Here is an 11,310-nt window from a genome sequence, read left to right as displayed (position 1 = left end):
TGTTCAGGGACCATTTTCATCTCCAGAATTAAGGATTATTTTGATGTTACATCATTGCCTTTTCTCTTTTACTTTCCTTTTTAGTTTTATTTTAGGATTCCCTATTTTTAATGTTCATATAGAGATTTCTTTAACTGAAATACCGAATAATTACTTTGGTGTGAAAAACACAGTACACAGGATCCTAATGAGACAATTAATAATGTGAAATAGGAAGTAAAGGGCTAAAGGTGTAAGGAAAGTGGGAAGGGTGGGGGAAACGTAATAAGGGAGAGGAAAAAAATATGAGAAACTGAAAAAATGGAAATAAAGTGTTTGTAAATGGGGAGGGGAGGAGGGGGTGAAGGGAGGGCAGGGACAAGGGGAAAAATGAGAATCAAGACCTATTATGTAAAGGTACAGAATCCCAATGATGAATGTAATTGTATTTTATACCTAGACTGTACCAATAACCTCAATAAAAAGAAGGAAAAGAAAAAAAAAAAAAAAAAAGAATTACAGCCGGGCATGGTGGCACATGTCTGTAATCTCAGCACTCGGGAGGCTGAGGCAGGAGGATCGCTGTGAGTTTGAGACCAGCCTGGGCTACATAATGAGTTCCAGGTCATTCTCAACTATATAGTGAGACCCTGTCTCAAAAAAAACAAAACAATCCCCGATACCAAAAAAAAGAAAAAAAAATTGTTCACAAGGACCTGAGTTCAATCCCCAGTACCAAAAAAAAAAAAAATTACAAGCCTCTAGGGAGGGTCAGGTCTTTAGTAATGAATGAGTCTCTGAAGCTTTACATTTAAAATCATCCAAATTGGGCAGGGGATTAGCTCAGTGGTGCTGGCACCTGCCTCAAAAGCTCAAGGTCACTAGTTCGATCCCCAATCAACCATCATCATAATAATTTCCAGTAGAAAATAGTATTATAAACTTTAAATCCTATCACAACACACTTCTTTAAGTAGCATTACCAATTAATTTTCAGATGGTTAAGGGCCTATATAAGAATCTTAGGCTATACCTGGAAAAAGCCCTTGGTACTATTAAGAACTTATGACTTTCTTATTTTAACATGAGTGTCTGAGATGAAATAATAGACAAAATAACAAAGCATTAACAAGCATAAAAAAATACTTGCCAGGAAAATGGTATCACCAAACTAACAAAAGAATAAAAAGAACCAAATAGAACCATTTAAACCAGAATAGCCCTACTTTTAGTTACATGTTAGTCTTTCAAGTATGATGGAAAAAATAGGATTTTGTTTTTGTTTTTGTTTTGAGATAGGGTCTTACTATGTAGTTCAGCCTCAAACTCGTGTCAACACTCCTGCCTCAGCCCCAAGGGTTGGGATTACAGGAAAGATAGGATTATTTGGTTTAAAAACAAGGTGGCTTGAAAACCACTTCACTAGGTCATCACTAAGATTCTGAAGAATACAAAATGCCATGACTCAAACATAATACTAACATTCAAATTAAGACAAAAGCATCTCAGATTTGTAAGCAATTAAAAATTTGCTCCAGGTCCTAGATTTAACCAAAGGATGAAATAAATGAGGCAAAATTTGAAGAAACCAAGAATGAAGGTTGAAAGTTTTGCAATGGACTTCTAAAATAAAATTCCTAGAAACTGCATTTCTTCAAAGCAAATGGATTATTTCTATATTTCTAAAAATTATGCAATCAGTATAAATAATATAAAGAAAGATATATGTACAGGGGACCATATGTAATTTTCAACATCTTCACAAGTATTTCACTTTTGTATTAGTTTTAGTTTAAACATATACATTACATATATTTTTTAAAAATTCTATTCTGATTTTTCTTTTCCACAACTATTACTATTTCAGTAGTCATTATTACTTCGACAATGGTTCAGCAAGGTGCTATATCATATGTCACTCTGCTTATACTATTAATACATGGCTTACCATTTTCTACCTTTATAGATAATGCGAAACAGGTATTTTTTTCTTCTATAGTACTAAGATAAAATTCCTGGAAGAATTGCTCAGCAGGAGCAATATTTTTTCTACATCAGCCTAATCTTCATCTGGCATTGATTTCTTCACTGTAAACTTAAGTGGCAAAATATGAAGATTTTATTAGGTCTACTCTTCTCAAATTAGTACTGAAAAGAAGAGGAAAGTAAGATTTGAAGAAGAGAAGTGAACTTACATGGTCTGGTTCCAGCTGGCAGTGTCTAGCCAAGGCATGAAGCAGCCTCTGAATGTAAGCTTTGAAGATGCCATGTATGACCTCATCATTAGTTTTGTACAAATGCTCCCCTAGTCGGTACCAAAAATTAAAGGAAATTTCTACTACCTGTCAGATTAAGAGAAAACATGGTTTATTTCAGTAAGAAAGAAATGGACTGAAAAGATAGTTTTAGTATTACTAAGGCCATGTAGGAAAAAAGATGCATTTTTATACATAATATGAGAAGAAGACACTTTTTCTGTAATAAGATTCATTATACTATACCCTCAAATATCTAACCACGTTAGTCCCCAAACTCCAGTTAGGATGAATGGCTTTATATTTCCTATTTATCCTTGGGATAACTTCCTCCAAAGTATATTGGATTCTGAATTTAGAGAAAATGATACAGAAACAGAAGTCTTTTAAAAGGTATTTTTCTCAAATTCTATAATCATGTCTTTACATGCTTGAGATTAGAATACTTATCAGGCAAGTTCTCTATAAATCTGTGAATATATCTTAATGAGCCTCATGTCATTTTCATTTGCCTGCTTTCTTGAGTAGAAGACAAAGGGAGAAAGAGTCTATGATTTTATAGTCAATCTTCCATATGAAACTATTTAAAGGAGCAATCACTACTATATAGTACTACACTTCTAAAACTGTCTTGAGTTTCAGTCAAACCTATATATTCTCATGATTATGTAAAATAAACACTATCTTTCATGTGAAAACAGTAAAAGGGTTGAGAATCATAGAACTGTGTGTCTAAGAGCAAGCAGAGTAAGAGGATCCTTCCTATCAAGGAGGAATGTCCAACTCGGAAGCACTTCTTTCTCAATTGTACTTTAAAAATGAGGTAAAAACTTCTCAAATAGATGAAGAAAAATTTAAAAATCTATTAACTTAAAAGGACAGATATCTTAAAGATTTTTAAATTAAGAAAATTCTTTATTTTTTTCAAACCCTTTCTCGTTTACATCCCTCATTTTAAGAAAAAAACGAGGTGTGAAGGCTTATGATGGCACAGTCAGGATCTGGTGTGTGCCAAGTTTAAACTTTGAATAATTCCCTCAAGAACCACATTTTGAAGGCTGTAGCCACCTTGTTCCAGTATTAGGAGGTAGGAGAACCTTTAGGAGGTGGAGCCTTGTGGAAGTTAGGTCACTGGCGCAGAACCTAAGAGCAGATACTGGGGCCCTAGCCACCCCACATTCCTCTTCCTCTCTTAAGTCTTGCCAGGCTTCCTCTGCCATGTATTCCTCACCTCTATGATTTATTGCCTTGCCACAGGCCCAAAAGCAATGAAGCTAGAGAACCACAGATTTAAATCTGTAACTATGAACCAAATAAACCATTTCCCTTTTGAGTTAATCTTAGATACTCTGTAACAGCACTGGAGAGCTAACAAATAGAGTGTAATTTTTAGCTGCTAAACTCTAGAGAACAGAGCTAGAAAGACAGCTCAGTAGAAAGGTAACATGCTTTCTTTCTAACAGATTCTTTTTTTGGTACCAGGGATTGAACTCAGGACCTTGCACTTGCAAGGCAGGCGCCAGAGCCACTGAGCTAAATCCCCATCCCCCTAACAGATTCTTTGAGGTACTGACAAGTCAAAACAGCTAACCAAGTAAAAAAAAAAACAAAAATGAAAATTCCAATACAGACATAATTCTCATATTACACTACTTGCAAACAAGACTAATTTCTTGTGAATACAAGTAGGGCATGAAGAAATGAAATACAGATGACACGGAATATACAACTTAAGAGAATCGATGGCCTTAGCACAGTATTGATATTACCTCATATTGAGGATGCCCTGCACAGATCAGAAGCAATTCTAGAGTTCGTAGATCTCCAAGACCTTGGCCTGGAGTACAAACAATTTTTTCAAGAAAAGTTTCACATAATTCAGTGAAAATACGGCAGTAATTCAGAACTCTGTAGAAGAAAAGAACGAGAGCAGCAGTCAGAAATCTGGATATTATATACACATACTCACAGACAGCATGAATCAAATGAATAAAAGGTTCTTCAGCCTAAGGAATTATCTACTATGCTGTATTATGTATCCACAGCAGACACCTTCACATAGAACATCTACTTCTACATAGATAAGTGACTGGCAAGTCAGTTCAAATTCTCCATTATTAAAACAGCTGAACACAAATTCCCATCAAATTACAAGTGGTGTTTTAAAGTTTATCCCTAATTCTTACACTGTTTCCTTTGTAAGTGCAAAAATTTAATACTTTCCGTAATTCTCCAACCTCTTCTACATCCAATTTCCCACTCTAGGCTTGGGTGAGAATAGCAGACTATCTTTAGGACACACTGTTTTTATATTTAAACAGAGCCACTGAGAATCACAAATGATAGCTATATAATAAAGTGACTTAATAGCCTAGGGATGCAGCTGAATGACAGAGTGCTTACAGTATGGGTGAGGCCCTGGACTCAATATTCAGCGTTGCAAAAAATAAAAATCTTAAAAGTAACTTAAAAGAATATCAGAATATAGATAAACCGAGAGGTCCAGCCTTAGTTACTCACTTGTCTAAATCTTCACGTGCCACGGCCATATGATAGGCAGTCTCCAATGTCAGGACTCCCTGAAAAAGTTGCATGGCTAATGGCAAATTAGTCTCCACATTCTCTATGGCATAGAGAGCTGAGCACACACAATCTGAAGCAGCTTCATGTAGGTTGGATGAGGTCTTATCCTGCTGCTGGAAGGTAGCAGGCACAGAGAGGCAAGAAGTATATCATTGTAATCCAATAACAGGAAAATAATTATAGCCTTTTCTAAGCATGTACTTTAAACATGTAACAGCTTATAAGTCATGGCTTTCCAAAGACACATGCAACAATCTTCCCAATGCTACTCCTATTTTTCTGTATGCCAAACAAATCAGCCTTATTGAACCTCAATCACAGTCATCTGATTTCTAATTGCCAGATCGGCCCCTTCAAACAGAACGCCTCCCGTTTGTTCTCTGCCCTGTTTTTGTCTGTCGAAATATTTTCCATACTCTTTCTGACATGCAAGTACCACCTAAAATGAAAGGGCTCAACAGCTACCAAAGGCCCACATCTAAACACGTCCCTGTGAAATGTCAGAATATAAAGTTCAACAGAAGTTCTTGAAGTCTCTGAGGAAGACAGAAGGGGTTAGAGAAGCAAAAATCCAACAGTTCTCCAACTTCTCATTAACAATGACATGGGCTTGTGAATGAGAACAAGGCCTTAAGAAATACCAAAGGAAAAAAATTTAAAAACAAAAATTTGAAGGAAAATAATATTGAATCTAGAATTCTACACTTAGCCAAGCCTCACTCAAAAATTTAAAAGAAAAAAAATTTTTTTGGGGGGTATGAAACAAAGTCTCACCATGTAGTTCAAGCTGGCCATGACTCATTACAGAACACAGGGTGACTTCCAACTTGCAGCAATCCTCCTTCCTCAGCCTCCTGAGTACTGGGATTATAGGCATGCGCCACCACACCTGTCATATTATTTTTAAGGCTGAGTGGTGGCTCAAATATATAACTTATATTACTATATTTTTAAGGTTAGGTTGAAAAAAGGTAAATGTTCAAATTTATATTCTTATTATAGAGCAAATTATTTGAAGTGTTTTTTTAAAGGCTATAGAGGAAGTAAGCTATACAAGAAGGTTGTAGCTAAAACAAAGCAAACTAAAATATGGTATGATTTTCAACCAAAGGATATTAAAAAAATCATGTTTTATTTTGACTCTGGAAACACTCTTCTTTTAAGTGGTAGTGGGGCCTTAACATGGGATCAGCAGAGTAGATAGGATAATCCTGGCATACTTAGTGTCTTCTTTACCCAACTTCCAATCCCCAGAAGTCACTAATTTTAAATGTGAAGTACATCTGAGACCTTCCTCCACTCATATGTAAATAGGAATTTCTGAAACCAAAGCAGAATTTGACTCTATTCATAATGACTATTCTTTATATAATCTGGTGAGATAAGAATAAAAACTGGCATGACTGAGGTAGGTAGGGTACAGGGACAAAGGTAATGCCTTGCGAAACAATCATGAGTTCTTGATGCTGCTGAATTGCTTCTGATGCAAGAATGACAGCAGAAATAAACTAACAAGTCTCACAAGCAAGCTAACACCCGGGAGGCTGAGACAGGAAGATCTTGAGCTCAAGAGTTTGAGGCTAGCCTAGGCAACACAGTGAGAACTCTGCCTCAAAAAAAAAAAAAAAAAAAAAAAAAAAAAAAAAAAAAAAAAAAAAAAAAAAAAAACAAAAAAAAAAAAAAAAAAAAAAAGGAAAAAAAATAATGAAATGCCAAATACATACTTGAAGAATGTGCTTTCCTTTTCTTTAATTCACAATATTATCAACTCAGTATCATGCTACTATCTTCTAAAAAGCAATATATCAACATACATCCAGTATATACAAAACTTCCATATTAATACATCTTCACTGAATGAAACCTTCTACGAAAAAGAGATGAAGTAATTTACCTCTTAATATCAGTGCTTGAGATAATACAGCGTTTCTTGTCCAAAAATAGTTTTATTCTAAGTACTGACTCCTACTACTAAGACAGGAATGTAAAACTAGGCTCTACTATCAAAGTATAAAGAAGAAATGTTCAAGTATATAACAAGGTTTACCACTCTACTAAGATTAAAAAACCCAAAGGCAAAAAACAAGCAAACAAAAAAAAAACAGTGGCTATAGCAGGAATACTTTGATAAGCAAAACCATTACTTACCAAAACCTCAAAAAGGAGTGCTAGCAACTTGTTATTGGCCATGAAGTTGCTATCCAAAACACCCAAGTTAAACCAACTTCCCAAACAGCGAAAGACCTTCATAAGCATTTTTTCATCTGTTCCTGCCTTTTCTACACAGGTCATCTGAATAGAAAGAAAAAGTTAAAAAAATGTCAATCACCTTACAAGTATAATAATAAGGACAACAACAATCACAATTAAAGTTGACAGTGCTTTGTACATGACATTCTGACATCATTAATCCATTTATTCCCCAATATAATTTAATAGGTAGGTACAATTACCACTATCTCTTCTTTCTCAACAAGGAAAGTGAGATACAGAGAGGTAATAAACGTGTTTCAGAAACTCTCTTTCACAAATAACTTACTAGGCTATTTAGTTCCTACTTTTCCATTATCAATACAATTGCTTTAAAAGTAAAATTTATTGGGCCAGGGATTTAGCTCAGTGGTTCCATTGCCAGCCTTGCAAGTACAAGGTCCTGAGTTCGATCCCTGGTACAAAAAAAGGTAAAATTTATTCACCTATATACCTGGTTTTCATAGAATGAAAATAAACTAGGAAAATCACTGTATTTTCCCACATGAAAAGCTTCAGTATCTGAAGACTCTACAAACTGTAAGCCAAATAAAACTTTCCTCCTTTAACTTTGAGTGTCAACTATCTTGTTTCAGCAACCAGTTAAGTAACTAAGACAATGGGGTAGTAGGGAAAGGGTGGAATACCATCAAACCATATCTAAAGGCTGGTGCTTGTTTTAGGTAGCCTTATGTTTGCATTATCAGGCAAGAAAGACATGACTCTTAATTAGTTTGAAGGATATTTAACTGGATTGAAATAAAAGAGAAAAGGAAATAATTCAAATAAGCTTCTGTCAACCACAATCTAAAGAATAAATTTTTGGTATTCATGTTTATATTACTAATATAAGCAATAAAGGAAAATCCTCCAGATTAAAAGCTTCCTCTAATCATTCAAGGTAGATTCAAAGTGACTGTTTCATTACTGTCCTCCAATGATTTTTAGGCTGCTTACAAAGATGAAGTGAGGCATTAATACGTGACTGTATCATTCTCACAGGACACAATATTGAAGATAATAAGGTCTGGAAAACTACAAAAAAAAAAATTTTTTTTTGGTACCAGGAATTGAAATTGAAACCTTGTGTTTGCAAGGCAGGGGGTGGAACCATTGAACTAAATCCCAAGCCCCCCCATTAAAAAAAAATCAACCCCCTCTTTTTCTTCTTGCTTTTTTTTTTTTTCATTTTGTCTGTATGGTACTGAGTTTCAACCCAGGTCTTTTGCATTAAACTACATACCCAGGGACCTCCCGACCCTCGTTCGCACCTGTCCTTTTTTTTTTTTTCTTAATGTTTTTTGTTTTTGTTTTTGTGGTACAAGGGATCAAACTAAAGACCTTGCATTTGTGAGGTAGGCCAGTGGTACCACTGAGCTAAATCCCCAGCCAGCTTTTTTTGGTACCGGGGGATAGAACTTGGGTCCTTTTACTTGCAAGCAGGCAGTGCAACCACTGAGCTAAATCCCTGGCCCCTCTGCCTGCCTGCCTGCCTTTTTGAGACAAGGTCTTGTCAAGCCCCTAAATTTTGTCCAGGCTGGGCTCAAACTTCTGATCCTCCTGCTTCAGCCTCCGAAAGTACTGGGATTACAGATATGAGCCACCACACCTTGCAAACTAAGCTTTTCTTCTAAGAAGTCAGAAAAAATAAAAAAAGAAAGGAAGCACAAGTATATGAACCTACTTGGTTCTTTTACTTTTCTGTCTCTTCCTGGCCATTACATTTTAGAGGGGGAAAGGAACACAAATAATAAATATGCTGACCATTCATTATAACTAACATTTACTGAGCCCTCAAGTATGTGTCGGACACTATTTTAAAAGCTTTTACATGTATTAAATCTTAATCCCCACAAAATGGAATAGATACTGTTATCCTCATTATACAGATGAGGAAAGTGAGACAGAGGGGATAAGTAACTTGCCCAATGTGGCAGAGCTAATAAAGAGCACAGCCAGGACTCAAAATTAGAAGCAAGGCTTCAAATTCTATGATCTTAGCTACAACACTACAACTACCTCTGAAATTTCTCTATCTTCTTGTACGTATAGAACAAATACATTACTAATAATGCAGGAATTCCCATTCAAAAACAACTACAAGCTGACAGCAGTGATACATCCCTACAGTCACAATTACATTCAAGGCAGCCTGTGCACCTCACTAAGGTCCTGTCTCAAAAGAAAATACAAGCTGGGCATGGTGGCATATGCCTATAATTGCAGCCCTCAGGAGGTTTAGGATTACAAGGCCAGCCTGAACTGCAGAGCGAAACCCTGTCTCAAAAACAAAAGGGATATGAGCCAAACATTGACGCACTCAAACTTTATCCAACAGGAAGAGACTGGTAGATCCCAATAATTCAAGTGGATGACTTTCAGAAATTAACAGGTCATCCAGACCCCCCCAAATCAACAAAGAAGCATCAATTTAAATACAGTATTGATCAAACAGACTTAATAGACATCTATGGAATATTGCATGCAAAACCAGCATTCTTTTCAGCAGTTCACAGAACTTTCTCCAAAACAAAAACCAATCATATCTTAGACAACAAAGCTATCTTTAAAAACACAAAAAAGTATATGTATAATAGCTTCATGCATCTTATCAGTTTACAACAGAATAAAACTAGAAATCAACAAGAGAAACCATAGAAATTAAACACGCATTTCTGAATGTTTATTACTGAAGAAACCAGGGAGAAAATTTAAAATTCCTATAATCAAACAATAATGGAAATACATCATAGCAGAACCTGTGAGATACAATGAAGGCAGTTCTAAGACGGAAGTTTATAGCTATAAGTGCCTATATTAAAAAAAGGCTGAGAGGGCTAAAATAATCTAATGATGTATCCCATGATCTTAGAAAAAGAACAAATCAAATTCAAAACCAATGGAAGCCAAGAAATAATAAAGGTCAGAGCTGAAATGGAGACTACAAGAATAAAGATCAATGAAGCAGAGTAGATTCTTTGAAAAGATAAAAAAGATAGATAAAACCTTAGCCAAACTAACCAAAAGAATGAGACCCAAATTAAAAAAAATTAGAGACAAAAAGGCAATATTCTAACAGATACCACAGAAATCCAGAGGATTAATAGGAACCATTTTGAAAATATATATTCTAATAAATTAAAGATCTAGAAGAAATGGATAAACTTTTGACACATGACTAAAACTGCACTAAGAGGATATAAAAAATCTAAACAGATCACTAATGAACAATGAGACTGACAAATAAATGCCCAGGACCAGATGGATTTTACCGCAGAATTTTACCAGGCTTTAAAGAAAAACTAAACACCAATGTCCCTCAAACTATCCCGTGAAATAGAAAGGGAATGAATACTTTCAAATTTATTCTATGAAGCCAGTAACATCCTGATACCAAAAATGGACAATGACTCAAAGAAAAAAAGAAAACTATAGACCTATATTCTCGATGAATATAGATACTAAACTCAATAAGATTTTTATAAACAGAATTCAACAACACATTAAAAAGATCATATATCATGATCAAGTTCATTTCATCCCAAGAACACAAGGATGGCTCAACATATGTAAATCACCAGGCATGGTGGCACATGCCTGTAATCCCAGCACTGGGGAGACAGAGTGCAGGAGGATCACTGTGAGTTCGAGACCAGCCTGGGATACATAGTGAGTTCCAGGTCAGTCTCAACTACATAGTGAGACCCTGTCTCAAAAAAACCAAAAATTAAAAAAAAAAAAAAAAAGTAAATCAACAATTGTAATACACCACATAAATAGAATCAGGATAAAAATCACATGATCATCTATCTCAAGAGATGCAGAAAAGTCCTTTAACAAAATTCAACACCACATTGTGGTAAAAACCCTAAAGAAACTACATACAGGAGGAAGATATCTACATAAGACACTACATACAGGAGGAAGATATCGACATGCATAAGACTGAAACTTGCCACGTGTGGTGGAACCCCTGTAATCCTAGCCCTCGGGAAGCTGAGGCAAGAGGATCACCATGATTTCGGGGCTATCCTGAACTACACAGTGAGAACTTGTCTCAAAAAAACCCCAAAAATGCATATAAGGAGAGGAGAGGGGCTTCAGAGGGGGAAAAGAAAAAAAAAAAAGAGAGGCAGCTGGCCAGGGATGTAGCTCAGTGGCACTGTGCCTGCCTGGCAAGCAGAAGGTCCTGAGTTTGATCCCTAGTACTGTGCAAAAAAAAAAAAAAAAAAAAATTAATGAA

The 11,310-nt window shown here is 35.6% G+C and overlaps 1 protein-coding gene across 6 annotated transcripts in view; it reads right to left on the bottom strand.

Moving 5' to 3' along the window:
- Nucleotides 1-11,310, bottom strand: part of Tnpo3 (transportin 3) — a 92,641-nt gene that overhangs the window by 43,052 nt on the left and 38,279 nt on the right. For 5 of the 6 annotated variants that reach the window (XM_010633466.3, XM_010633468.3, XM_033757827.1 and 2 more), the window contains 4 exons: nucleotides 6,966-7,109; nucleotides 4,755-4,930; nucleotides 4,004-4,142; nucleotides 2,175-2,321 (listed from right to left, as the gene is read on the bottom strand). In XM_010633466.3, coding sequence (XP_010631768.1) covers nucleotides 2,175-2,321; nucleotides 4,004-4,142; nucleotides 4,755-4,930; nucleotides 6,966-7,109 — 606 coding nt within the window. The remainder of the gene's footprint in view (nucleotides 1-2,174; nucleotides 2,322-4,003; nucleotides 4,143-4,754; nucleotides 4,931-6,965; nucleotides 7,110-11,310) is intronic. The other variant, XM_010633467.3, reaches the window with a different exon arrangement.

This window comes from Fukomys damarensis, unplaced genomic scaffold (assembly GCF_012274545.1).
Source record: "Fukomys damarensis isolate Sample0158 unplaced genomic scaffold, DMR_v1.0_HiC HiC_scaffold_4, whole genome shotgun sequence".
NCBI lineage: Eukaryota > Metazoa > Chordata > Mammalia > Rodentia > Bathyergidae > Fukomys > Fukomys damarensis.
Note: the sequence above shows the minus strand (reverse complement) of the source record. Positions and strands in the feature narration are given on the sequence as shown.